Source organism: Rhipicephalus microplus, chromosome X (assembly GCF_043290135.1).
Source record: "Rhipicephalus microplus isolate Deutch F79 chromosome X, USDA_Rmic, whole genome shotgun sequence".
In the NCBI taxonomy this organism is placed as follows: domain Eukaryota; kingdom Metazoa; phylum Arthropoda; class Arachnida; order Ixodida; family Ixodidae; genus Rhipicephalus; species Rhipicephalus microplus.
The window spans coordinates 498,841,276-498,855,422 of record NC_134710.1 but is presented as its reverse complement, the minus strand read 5'-3'; the positions used below and the strand labels follow the sequence as shown (position 1 = coordinate 498,855,422).

General features: G+C 46.0%; 1 protein-coding gene across 1 annotated transcript in view; it reads left to right on the top strand.

Moving 5' to 3' along the window:
• LOC119160763 (uncharacterized) overlaps nucleotides 1–13,204 on the top strand; it is a 107,429-nt gene extending 94,225 nt beyond the window's left edge. The window contains exon 4 of the mRNA XM_037412991.2: nucleotides 13,108–13,204. Within this exon, the coding sequence (XP_037268888.1) occupies nucleotides 13,108–13,164 (57 nt within the window). The 3' untranslated portion in view covers nucleotides 13,165–13,204. The remainder of the gene's footprint in view (nucleotides 1–13,107) is intronic.
• The last annotated feature ends 943 nt before the right edge of the window (nucleotides 13,205–14,147 follow it).

The window sequence follows — 14,147 nt, the reverse complement described above, 5'->3', positions numbered from 1 at the left end:
GGGGAATTTATTAAACACAAATAAAATGGAAATGTGGAGAAAGAAAACTGGGCGAAAAGATAACATTCCAAGGCAGGAAGTGAACCTTCGACCTTCGAATAACGTGTTCGAAGTTCTATCACTGAGTTAAAACGGCGGCCATCCTTCCAGCCACATTATTGGATTTATATGTTAATTTAAACGTGGGAGTGTCAGTCAGCTCCACCTGTAGCCAAGGCGGCGAGTTTGGCACGCTCTTTATGAGCCTGTTCAGGAGTCACGTAGCTACTCAACTTTTTACGAGCTTTCAGCTGACAAATAGTTCCTCGTATACGACCTAGCGGCACCAAATCTGCCAGCACGAGAATCTCGTTAATGAATAGGGGCAAGAAGCCGACGCTTAAGGGCTCTTTTTTCTGGTTTTAGACACGGTAATAATGATATTGAACAGACAATAATGTCAAGTAATGTATAGGGGAAGTTATTAGACTCAATTGTAATGTAATTGTGAAGAAAGAAAAGGGCGTGAAAAGATAATTTGCCAGAGCAGGAACTGAACCTGCGATCTTCGAATGACGCTTTCGATTCTCTACTTCTGAGCTACACGGCGGCCATCCTCCCAGCCACTTTTTGGGTTTATATGTTTGTGAAACGTGGTAGTATCAGTCAGCGCCCTCTGAAGCTATGGCAGTGGGTGTGGCACACTCTTAATGAGCTTGTTTTGACGATAGATATAGTGCGAGAACGAAACGACGACGCAGACACAAGAAGGACACACGATATCTATAATCATGCCATACCAACTAGCCCAAGCTGCCACACTTCTTGTTTTGACGTCCTATAGCACGTGAATATAGTACGAGCTGGCACCTGACCAATAGTCTCTCGTATGTAACGTAATGGCACCACATCTGCTAATACGAGACCCTTGTTAATGAATAAGGGACAAAATTGTATACTTAAGGGCCCGTTTTTCTGTGTTTGGTAACAATATTATTGAGATCAAATAGTCAATAATGCCAAGACAGGTGTAGGGGAAGTTCTTAGACCCAATTTTAATGTAAACGTGAAGAAAGAAAAGTGAGTGGAAACATAACCTGCCTTGAGCGGGAACCAATCTTGGGACTTCCGAATAATGCGTTTGATGCTTTACCACTGCGCCACCACGGCGGCCATTCCCCCAGCCATTTTATTGGGTTTATATGCGAATTTTAACAAGGGAGTGTCAGTCAGTGCCACCTGTAGCAATGGCGGCGAGTGTGGCAGACTCTTTACGAGCCTATTTTGGTGTCACTAAGCGCGTGAACTTATTACGAGCTGGAAGCTGGTCAATTGTCCCTCGTATATAACCCAATGGAACCAAGTCTGCCATTACGAGACCCTCATTAATGAATAAGGGAAAGAAGGGTATAATTAAGGGCTCGTTTTTCTTGTTTTGACACATTATTAAAAAGATCTAACAGACAATAATGGCAAGGAATGTATAGCGGAAATAGTTAGACCCAAATTAATGTAAATGTGAAGAAACAAAAGTGAATGAAAAGATAACTTGCCGTGAGCAGGAACCGAACCTGAGACCTTTGAATAACGGATTCGATGCTCTACCACTGAGCTACCATGCCGGCAATCCCCCCCAGCAACTTTATTGGGTTTTTACGTGAGTTTAAACGTTTGATTGTCACTCAGCGCCACCTATAGCCATGGCGACGAATGTGGCAGACTCTTTGTGAGCCTGTTTTGCCGTCACGTAAAACGTGATCTTATTATGCCCCGGAGCTGACCCATAGTCCCTCGTATACAATCTAATGGCACCAAGTGTGCCAGTTCGACACCCTCGTTAATTAATATAGGAAAAACGTGTAAGTTTATGGACTCTATTATCCGTGTTTTGACACAATATTATTGAGTGTTAACACAGATAAATGCCAAGGAATTTACAGGGAAAGTTATTATACAGAATTAAAATGTAAATGCGAAGAAAGAAAAGTGGGTTAAAAGCTAACTTGCCGTGGGCAGGAAATGAACCTTCGACCTTCGAATAACGCGTTCGATGCTCTACCACTGAGGTACCAGGGCGACCATCCCCCTAACCGTTTTATTGTGTTTATATGTGAATTTCAACGTGCAAGTGTCGGTCAGCGCCACGTGTAGCCATAGCGGCGAGTGTGGCACACTCTTCATGGACCTGTTTTGGCGTCACGTAGCACCTGAAATTATTACAAGCTGGCAGGTGACCAATCGTCGCTTGTACACAACCTAACGACACCAAACCTGCCAGTACGAGACCCTCGTTGATGAATAAGGGAATGAAGCGAATACATGAAGGCTCGTTTTTCCGTGTTTTAACAGAATAATTATGATACAAAACAGACAATAATGCCAAGGAATGTAAAGCAGAAATTATTAGACTCAATTGTAATGTAAATGTGACGAAAGAATTGTGGGTGAAAAGGGAACTTGCCGTGAAAAGGAATTGAAGCTGAGACCGTCGAATAACGCGTTCGATGCTCTACCTCTAAGCTACCACGGCGGCCATCCCCCCAGCCACTTTTTTGGGATTATATGCGATTTTAATCGTGATAGTGTTAGTCAGCCCCACCTGTAACCATATTGTTGGGTGTGGCACACTCTTTATGAGCTTGTTTTGGCGTCACGTAGCACGTGAACATATTACGAGCTGGCAGCTGACCAATAGTCCCTCGTATACAACATAACGACACCAAGTCTACCAGTACAAGACCCTCGTTAATGAATGAGGGAAAGAAGTCGATACCAAAGGGCTCGTTTTTCCGTGTTTTTACATAATAATAATAACGAGATAAAACAGACAATAATACAATGGAATGTATAGGGGCAGTAATTACACCCAATTGTAATGTAAATGTGAAGAAAGAAAAGTGAGTGAAAACCAAACCGCCGTTAGAAGGAACCGAATGTGTGACCTCCGAATAGCGCGTTCAATGCTCTGCCACTGCGCTACCATGGCTGCCATCCCCCTCAGCCACTTTATTGGGTTTATAAGGGAATTTAAACGTGGGAGTGTCAGTGAGCGCCACCTGTAGCCATGGCGGTGAGTTTGGCATATACTTTGTGAGCCTGTTTTGCCGTCACGTAGGACGTGATCTTATTACGACCCCGCAGCTGACCGATAGTCCATCGTGTACAACCTAATGGCACCAGGTTAGCCAGTAGGAGACCCTCGTTATTGTATAAGGAAAAGAAGTGTACACATAAGGGCTCATTTTTCCGTCTTTTGACAAATTATTAAACACATCTAACTGACATTAATGCCAAGAAATGTTTAAGGGATGTTATTAGACCCAATTGTAATGTAAATGTGAAGAAAGAAAGGTGAGTGAAAAACATAACCTGCCGTGAGCAGGAACCAAACCTGCGACCACAGAATAACGCGTTCGATGCTCACAATTGAGCTACCACGGCGGCCATCCCCCAGCCACTTTATTGGGTTTATATGTGAAATAAAACGTGGGGGTGTCAGTCAGCGCAAGCTGTAGCCATTGTGGCGAGTGTGGCACACAATTTATGAGCCTGTTTTGGCGTCACGTTGCGCGTTAACTTATTACAAGCTGGAAGCTAACCAATGGTCCCTCGTATAGAACCTAACGGCACCAAGTCTGCAGTACAAGACCCTCATTAATGAATAATAAAAGTAGTGTATACTTAAGGGCTCGTTTTCTGTTCTTTTGACACAATAATAATCAGATCTAACAGACAATATTGCCAAGGAATGTATACAGGAAGTTATTAAACCCAATCGTATTGTAAATGTGAAGAAAGAATAGTGGATGTAAAAAATAGGTTGCCGTGAACAGAAACCGAACCTGCGACCTTCGAATAACGCGTGCGATGCTCACGTTCACGTGCTACCTGACCCGAACCTGCGACAAAGGAACCGAACCTGCGACCTTCGAATATTACATTTGATGCTCACGTTCACCTGCTCAGTTCACGTGCTACGTGACTCCAAAGCAGGCTCATAAAGAGTGTGCCACACTCACCGCCATGGCTATAAGTGGCGCTGACTGACACTCTTACGTCTAAATTCACACATAAACCCAATAATGTAGCTGGGGGATGGCCTCCATGTGAGCTCATTGGTAGGGCATTGAACACATTATTCGAAGGTCGCAGGTTTGGTTCCTGCTCACGGCAAGTTATCTTTTCACCCACTTTTTTTGTCGTTACATACACATTACAATTGTGTCTTATAACTTCACCTATACAGTCCTTGGCATTATTGTCTGTTAGATATATTAATTATTGTGTGAAAACACGAAAAAACGTGCCCTTAAGTATACACTTCTTTCCCTTAATCATTAATCAGGGTCTCCTACTGGCAAACTTCGCGCCGTTAGGTTGTTGGGCTATTGGTCAGGATCCAACTCTTAATAAGTTCACGTGCTACGTGCCGCCAAAACAGGCACATAAACGATGTGCCACACTCGCCGCCATTGCTACAGGTGGCCCTGACTGACACTCCCACGCTTAAATTCTGCGATAAACCCAATAAAGTGGCTGAGGGAATGACCGCCGTGGTAGCTCAGTTTTAGAGCATGGAACGTGTTATTCGAATATCGCAGGCTTGGTTCCTGTTCACGGCAAGTCATCTTTTCACCCCATTTTTTTCTTCACATTTACATTACAATTGGGTTTAATAAGTGTTTCTATACATTCCTTGGCATTATTGTCTGTTACATCTCATGAATATTGGCATAACGAGCCCTTAAGTATGCGTTTCTTTCCTATATATATATATATATATATATATATATATATATATATATATATATATATATATATATATATATATATATATATATATATATATATATATATATATATATATATATATATATTGTAAGGACGAGAAATAAGACACAACGCCTTTGCTGCAGGCCGGCTGTTCTTATTCTGCTTCGTCTTCCTCCTTCTCCTTCCTAGCATGCGAGTCTGTGCCAGAGAGAGTTCCAGTTTCGGTTTTCGTCATTACACTCGGCCATGACTGCTAGCATTGTCGTTGGGCCAAACGACAATGTTCTGGTAGGTAAGGCTAGCTGCAGCAGTTGACAGTGCTTCAGGTGGGCGAGGTTGGCTACATCGTCGTGGTCGGTCTCGACCACGCTGGAAGTTTGTCGAAATTGGCTCCGGCGGCCGACACTGGCTATGTCGTCTGGGTCGTTCACCGTGTCGTGATGGAGACTGGGTCCTGTGCGCGCGCGGAGCTGGCGGTAAAGTTTTTGGTGGGTGGGCTTGACTTTGTCGCCGTGGTCGAACTCGTCCATGATGCAACGTTTCCTGACAACTCGTAGAATGCAGTTCAGGTGGACGGCCCTGACTGTTCCGGCAAGGTCGCAGAGTAACCTGGAAACGCTGGTGTTTGTCCCACCGTCGCTGGTGGACTGAACTGCAGCGGGATGCCCTGCGAGGCAGCCATGATGACGTTTGGGCCATTTCTTGAAATGAGATGGGACGCAGCTCATGGTTGGGCATAAATACCACAGCAGAACTCCCAGACGTAGTCGAGCCGGTGGCTTCTGGCGAACTGTCATGTGCAAACATCGTATGCTGGGAGGAAACAGCAGGAGGGCTGGTCCTCGGCAAGTTCTCGATGGCAGTGGCCTCAGCGTAGCTAGGTATCTGGGCTTTCTCGAAGGAAACGTTCCTTGGTAGCCGAGTGTCTGCGTGGCTGAGCATGATCGTGGTCTGGTAGGGTTCAGTTGTGTCTAATACAATAGGATTGAGTGCCTCGATGTCCTCAGACGACGAGCGCGAGGGCCGTATCTCCGGACGAAGGTCTGGTGGCGGTATTTTCAGGTCGAATACCGATGCAGAGTCCGGGACCTGTAGTGTAGGATTCCAGCCACTTCGGTCAGGGTCAGCAGCAGGGAACTCCTGGCAGCATTCCGTTGACGAGCTGCAACGAACGATTGCAGCCTCGAGGCGGGGCGCTGCCTGGGCTCCATCCTCGGCCTCGGGGAAGATCGAGCTGGACTTGCTGGAGTCACAGGAAATCCGTCCGAAAGCGGCAATCAGGGCTGCACTCCATTCTGCCCAGGACTGCTGCCTGACGCCTTCGTACCTGTGCCATGCTGCGGCAGCATCCCGCAGGCGATCTATGGCCATGTCCCACTTCTGCTCTTCAGTCGTTCCGAGAGCGTTGACGGTTGCCACCCATTCCTCGGCGTCGTCCTGGAAGCCGCGAAATTCCGGTAGCGCGAAGGAAATCGGCGATGGCGGGACGGCGGGCAGAACTCCGAAATGTGCCCCCGCCAAGCAGTTCACTTGCTCCGATACCTCCGCGAGAGAACGCCGGAGATTGCGACGGTTCTCGGGCGAGCTTACCTCGAAGTTTTGTGCGGCGGCCGCAGCCAACATGGCATTGAGTGCGCACAATGTTGGCAAGATGGCAGGACATAGCTTGGAACTCGACGCTATGAGGGCGTTGGTCGTGACACGGAGTTGCGCGATGGTATGCTGCAGCTCCGCTGCGCTGTCGTGTGATCCGCACGAAGAGCCAAGGCCCGCCTCTGCGGAGGATACAGTGACTGCGGTATTCGAGGTGGTACAATTCTTGACCAAGGACGCGTGGACGGCGTCCCTTGGAAATCCAGCTGTGGTCGGATTCGTGGACATGGGTTCCAGGGCGCTGGAAGCGTCAACGACGTTCCCAGGCAAGCGGAACCCGTGTGATGAGTTGTGACCTGGTACTGTGGCGTAGATGAAGCGGTCTTGCGCCGCCGGGTAGGCCTCGACGCCGTACACGGTGGGTGCTTGAAGCGCCGACAGGTTGCCAGGTATGGAGGAGGCATGTACGCCATCCCTAGGTGAGAGAGGCCCGTGCGCATGGTTGCCGCGACGTGTCGCGTCCCAGGACAAGTTTCCCGGAACCACAACGGAGGCCTGGACGCCATCCGTCGGTGCTGGGATCGATGCTGGCCGCGACGGACGCCTTGCGGGTCCCATCAGCGAAGAAGCGTGACGGCGAGGAGGCCTTGACGCCGTCCCCGAACGGTGGTGTCAGTAAACAGCTGCCGAGGAGGGCTTGACGCCGTCCTCAAGCGACGCTTACCGCGGCTGCACGTCGGCGGGCGTTCTGGATGACGAAACCGAGACGTAAGCCGTTTTCTTCGTCGACTGCGCCATTGTAAGGACGAGAAATAAGACACAACGCCTTTGCTGCAGGCCGGCTGTTCTTATTCTGCTTCGTCTTCCTCCTTCTCCTTCCTAGCATGCGAGTCTGTGCCAGAGAGAGTTCCAGTTTCGGTTTTCGTCATTACAATATATATATATATATATATATATATGCGGAAGCCCATTAGTTCACAGAGAAGGCTTTTTACTCTCGTTGGGCTTGTGCCCCTACGAGTTCAAGTGACAGCGGCAACACTGGCGGTGAACGATGAGGCGTGACAATGCCACCCAATGCATAAAAAACGGTTTTTCGTACCTTATCTGGAACTGGGGGGAACTCGTTGGTAAAAAAAAAACATCGAAGGAGGGAGCTCTATGTGAAGTAGCAATTAGCGAGAAAAATTATGTGACAGAAAACTTCACTAGTAGTAAAATTGCATTTTGATTTCTCTTACTAAGTTTTCAGAGGTCGTGGTAAAACTATTTCATGTACCACTTTTCCCTGATACGTGAGCTAGTAACTATGGAATCTAGGGAGCTTTCAGAAGTCACGAAACTCCCAATATTGGATAGCTTTTGCTGACAGTGTAAATCTTGCTGGCGTGCACTCGTAGCATTTAGGAGCTACCCTTTGAAATGTATATTTCAATCAATACGTGTATCAAGGTGACGCGTCTATGTAAGTGAGCAGTGCGGTGGTTTTCTACCCAGCTCATTGATGTCTTAGTCAGAAGGTATACCTTCAGAGGGCACCAATTGCATAGGTGATAAAAATAATCAAAAGTAAAACAGGAACACCAACCGCAAAGCAACGAGAAAGAGATGTTTCGGCTCCGCTTGTTCGCAACTGTTCGAATATTCGGTGTTTAGGGCGTAAGAACAGTGGTTACGTGGGGAGGGGGCATACTGTCACCTAGAGCTCCCCCAACCACCTTCTCTGAGCAGTGAAAAATTTCTACAGCAACTTGTAGAAGTAGTAAATGGTTTACGAACACGGCTGCTCACTCAGCCCTAAAGAGGTCGGCTGAACATCTACTATGGAAGGCGATGACCTAATTGGTGCTGCATATATGTAAGTGACGTGCAAATAAGGTGGACACCTATAAAAAAACAAGACATAACATTTGCTAGTGGAGGTAAAGAGAAATATTGTGTAGTATATTTTTTCGTAGGGGTAGAATTGGAGCATGGGATAGTGGCGTCTTCTATGTCTTTTATTAAGTGTCAACCACTGGCACGCGTACGCTCGCGTCTACGCGTCAAAAGCGTCAAATGCGCCTCTCGGCGTCGACTTTGGAGAGGCATACGCGAGCAGGCGCGAGGGATCAAGCCGGGCTTGATATTTCGCCTCGCGTACGCTATGTCACCACGCGTACAGCGGCGCCAACCAACCAGAGGCCGCGATGACTCCGAATGCTGTGCCTAATGGCCGCCGCTTCGAAGGCACAGCCGAGTGCTGAAAGCAACCATGAAAACTACTCCAAACGTTCCTGAATGACCGCTTCGTAATCTAGAACGACAACGAAACGACGAACGACTGCGAGTGCTACCAGCGTGACGTGGTTTCGTGCCGAGTTCGAGCGACGCCGACAAATCCAGCGAATGCCGGCCGGCTATGCTAGCGCCGGTCCCGTGTGCGATCGTCGGCCGAACGAAAGGAGCATGTCGGTGTTCTTGTGCTTTGATCTGTGACTTTCTGTGCTAAAAACGAGTGTAAACAGACTTCGGAGGTTCGAAGGTTTGAGCGTGAGCCCTCGCTTACCGCGGAGGCAATTCAGATCGGTGTCAACTGCATCCAGCGCAGGCCTCTACCATCTAGTTCGTATGAACCAGCACATGCGAGGCACATCGGCTGAAAAAACTCCACGGTAGTTTCCGTCACAACATAGACGCCATATACGACGCCCGAAATATCGCGTAGTTCATACGGAGGAGTTTTTACCTGCACTGTGTTTGTTTTCAACATCGGTATTCATCATCGCTGAAAGCGAACCTCGCACTAGCCAACACATTTCCGTGATGTGAAAACGTACGTACTTATATAAGTGTATTCGCGAATTGTATGACGCGGAAAGATTCGTTGGCTTCGGTGCGAATCGTTTTCGTGTGTTGCCAAGCTAATAACAAGCTTGCGCTGGTTGGTAGCAGTGAGATGTGACTTCGTGTCGGGTACCAGCGACGCTGACACATTGAGCTGTCAGCGGTCTCATTTACATTCACGTACAAGACATAAACTCGAGCGTGCGTTGCTGTGGTGATCGAAAAAGAACGTTGTATGATTAAGTGCTGCTGGTATTGCCTGCTATTTCACTTCTCGCTTCTTCTGCTTCCCTGCCACGCTCAGTAGCACATACGTTGTTTGGAGGTATTCTAACACACACATTCTTAATTTATAGTTCATTCTGATACTCATAGCTATAGGCATACAATGACGCTTCTCCGTCGTTTTACAGTTTACTATAACATAACGCGCGTTCTGTTTACAGCAGGTCAGATAACTGAAAATCTTGTGAGAAGCACCTGATTTGAAATCAGCTGCACGATGACACGACTGTTGGAAGAGAAGATCACCACATGTATGCACAGAATGAATGAAGGTGCACTAGTATGGTACTGCACTTTGTATAGGAGAAATGCAAAAAGTAACTCATGTGACCTATGAGACCTTTCAGAGCTGTGCATGTATTTATGTGTTCCTCCAGACTGTAATGAGCTGAAGATATTCGATGGTTTCGAACATTGAATATTTGTATGTGTTTCCAAGGAGTCCTTCATTTCTGTTCAGTTTTTTAGTATATGCATTAACTTGGATTATATATACGCATGCTCTTAAGCATATTCAGTTTAGTTCTGTTGGAAAACATGCCAAAACTTCTGTACGGTGCTCTAGTGCACCGTACAGAAGTACGGTGCAAGATACCGATGAAACAGAATGTTTGATCGGTATCTGTCCTATCAAAAATTTTTGGCATGCTTTATTGCATTATAGGGTATTTTGACAATTGATGACATGTGAAAGCCACAGTGCTTGGCTGTAATCTCAAAACCAATGTCTGTCTCATCAAGAAGTGTCAGATGCATTTTGTAGATGTTAAAGGATATATAAACTACCAGTAAAGTGCTGAAGTCTTCAACACAGCTCTCATCCGCAATCACCACCCAGCTTAGAAGTCATTTGTAGAGCTCTCTAAGACGTTCAAATAAAGTTATCAAACACTGGACTTATCTACTTGGTTTGATTCCCAATACCAGTGTGTCTGACTTTTTGGAGGCACTTGTATTATAATAATGTACTATTTCTCTCATTTATTACAGGGGTCCACTCAAGGGTAGTGATATTTGTTTACTTGGCACACTTAATTTGATATTACTGTTTAAATCCTTTCATTTTGTATATATGTACGCCACTTTTGCAGTAGTCTCACACTGAGCAGCCGTATTTGAAAATAAATAAATATACCATCCGAAATTGTTCCACGCTGTGCTCGGTTCCAATCTGGTCACTAGTATCTGTTGCATCACGATGTGTCGGGTGTGTTTTATTGCATGGGAGAACACTTTGGCTGACTTCCATGAAGGGTTCATTTCCAGTATTATGACCGATATCTGTGACTTCATGAAGAGTTAGGCGCGGTTTGTCGTTTTAGAGAATACTTTAACTACATACAACGTCCAGAAGTCTTCCATACAGGGTTCAGTTGCAATATTATGACCGATATCTGTGACTCCATGAACAGTTGGGTGTCGTTTGTCGTTTTAGAGAATACTTTGAATAAAGAAAACGTCCAGAAGTCTTCCATACAGGGTTCAGTTCTGATATTATGGCCGATATCTGTGACTTCATAAACAGTTGAGTGTTGTTTGTCGTTTTAGAAAATACTTTGACTAAAGACAACGTCCAGAAGTCTTCCATACAGGGTTCAGTTCCAATATTACGACCGATATCTGTCACATCATGAAGTGTCAGGCACAGTTAGTTGCATTAGAGCACATTTCGGCTATGGAAAATGCCCGAAGGCATTCTATGCAGTATCTGGTTCCTATCTTATGGCCAATATCAGTTGTATCAATAAGAACCAGGTGTGCTTTGTTGCATTAGAGGATATTTCGAACACACACATCAGCCGAAAGCCTGCTACTCTGGCCTCAATTGTAGTCTTATGACTGACTTAAATCTGTCAGATCATGAAGTTGCAGGCGTCATTATTAAGTTGACTGATATAAAATATATTGTGTAAATATACTGAAGGTACCAGCATATGCAAGATATTGTCAGTAACTTTGGTAGTGCAGGTATAGAAACCCGATGGTTTGTAAACCTGATCAGGAGGGCAGCCACGCCTTATTCACCGCAGAGAGGAGGTGGGGAGAGAGCTCAATGTCAACTCCATATATTAACACTATAGGGAGGGGGTGCTAAGTCAGCCCTGGGGAGGGGCACTAGGACAAACTTTTGCCCCCCCCCCCCCATCCTTAAGGAGAACCCTGCACACGCCTATGATAGACGTACAGTATGCTAGACGCGAATGTTCATTCGCGGGAGCGGCGCACGCAGCGATGTTGATTTCTGGTGCATACCGCTGTAGTTACTTTGGGCACTGAAACGTCAATTACTTCTAAAATAGTCTAAAGTGTGGTGGTTGAAGCACTATCAACTTGTTAACGCGTTCTCATATCCTCTAAAACATACATTCCCGCTCCAGTTGAGAACGTGCCGTTCTGTGCTGAACTTGGACAGTTCTAAGCCAAAAGATCAAGCAACATTGTGCATCGGCCTTGGACGCGTGGGCGTCAACGCGGTCGACGCGTGCCAGTAGTTGCGCGCCCTTTTCCTCCACAGGCGCGACTAGACGCTTTTGACGCGTAGGCGCGTGCATACGCGTGCCAGTGGTTGGCACTTTAGGTCAAAGAAAACTTTTTAAAGTGTATGGAAAAACGCTTTCAAGGAGGCGCTCTGCGAGTTCTTGCGTAGAGTGGTATATTTATGACGGTATTCTCTGGAGCCCATTCGGGAGTCAGAGGCCAGCTCCTGTGATTCTTCGACCATATCAAGGTAATGGTGTTTTCATGTTTGTGAAGCACTCTTGTCATGATTCCAATAACTGAAGTGCTCAGGAAATTTGAAAATAATTTTTAAAAAGCAAAAAAAATTACAAAACCGAAACCCAAGCGAGTGCCCTGTCTGCATATGACATACTATTTGGTAAGAACTGGAGGCCGTATACTGGTCCCGCTGGTGCGTAGTAGGAAAACTGTGAAAGCCAGACCAGCGAAGCGCCGGCCAAACACTACAGAAGAAGGAAGAAAGTTTTCCCGTACTATACCCGTGCCAATCAACGCCGCAGTTGCCTTGTGGCCAGCACAATAAAAGCTGTAGCGGCCGAAGTAGTGATTCCATCGGCTGCGTCACTTCCATTGACATGCCAAACATGACTTCAGACTGACAGAGTTGCCATTAATTCTGTCAAGCATGGTCAGCTTTTCAAGGCAATCTTTAAAATTCTTTTGCAAACAATCAGCGCATCTCTCAAGCCTGTAATTTGGCATAAATGCAAACAATCAGCGCATCTCTCAAACCTGTAATTTGGCATAAATGACGGAAATGTGCAAAATATCGATTAATAATATAATATAATTAAGCAATAATTCAATGAATAACTAAATGATAATAATTTAAATAATTATTTAAATAGTTATTGATTGATTGAATGATTGATTGATTGATATGTGACGTTTAAGGTCCTAAAACTACGATATGATTATGAGAGACGCCGTATTGAAGGGCTCCGGAAATGCGCAAAAGAAAGAACGTACCCAGCGAATTTTCTTCAGATCTATCGATCTCGAAAAATCGCCGGAGTTGGCCTTTAATGGTGTCTGCAGCTTGCTCGCCACTTAATCCAGCGCTCCTTGCTCTAACATTGTCCAATCCGTGCAAATGCATGTGTAACGCTTATGCACTTTGCTCTTCCGCAGACCAGTGGAAGACCGGGAACATGCAACGTCCTAGGATACTGCATGAGCAACGTGTGATGGCTCTAAACGGGAAAATAAAAGACAGCTTCTTTTTTCAGCTTTTCGATCTGTCTTCAGAAGTCTTTGTCAGTAGACAATTTTAGTTTGGTGTACGCAAGACTGTAAGTCCGCAATATGCTGCACGCTGCGTACGCCACACCTCATGCTGCCTCTGAAAGAATTAGTTCGCCGAGCGCAAAATACGAAACGAGTCCTGAACTTTAACAAGCTTGCCTTTGAGTAGAGTTCCTGTATTGTGCTTTTTACAGGAGCAGAGTTGCACATAGGTCCGCCATCTTGCCTCCCTAGTAACTATAGTTACGCGGTGAAGCCGCACTCTGTTTTGGCAGGCTACGTGCTTAAGGCGGTCACCGAATGACGAAGCCTGTCACCGCTGATCAGTTGACGTGCATCTACTATATCATGTTTTTTGAAAAGAGTGCCGAAACAACGCACATAATTCGCTGTCGAAGCTTGAGGACATGAACCTATTGGAAATAAAAGCACCAGTTGGTCGATTACAACCTACAGCGCAAACGACAATAACTTGGCAGATTACAGGTAGACGGCAACCATTGTCGATGGTGTGGCCATGATATCCGGGTACCGCCTGTGCATCAGCTTGTCCCCAGTGCATGGTTGCTAGCGGCGTTCGGAAAATATATGCGCAACTCTGCTCTGCTACACAAAGGTAGCATATACAATATACAGTAACTACAGCTTTGAGCCTTTCTTTCTGCCATCTCGCGGCGAAGCAATAAGCTGTTTTAACCCATGTTGGTCGACGCAATACGGAAGTTGAAGCGTAAGACAAGTCGAGCTTTTCCCATGACAAGTAGTGGTTTGAGGTGTTGGGACTAGGTGAACTAGCGGTACGAGAGGCATAGAGACGACAAAAACGAGCGCTTATGAGAATTTGTTATTTATTGTTTGCGGCAGACATACTGCAAGATGAAAAGAAAAAAGAACTGAACAGGTAATTGCTAAATGCTAAATAGAAA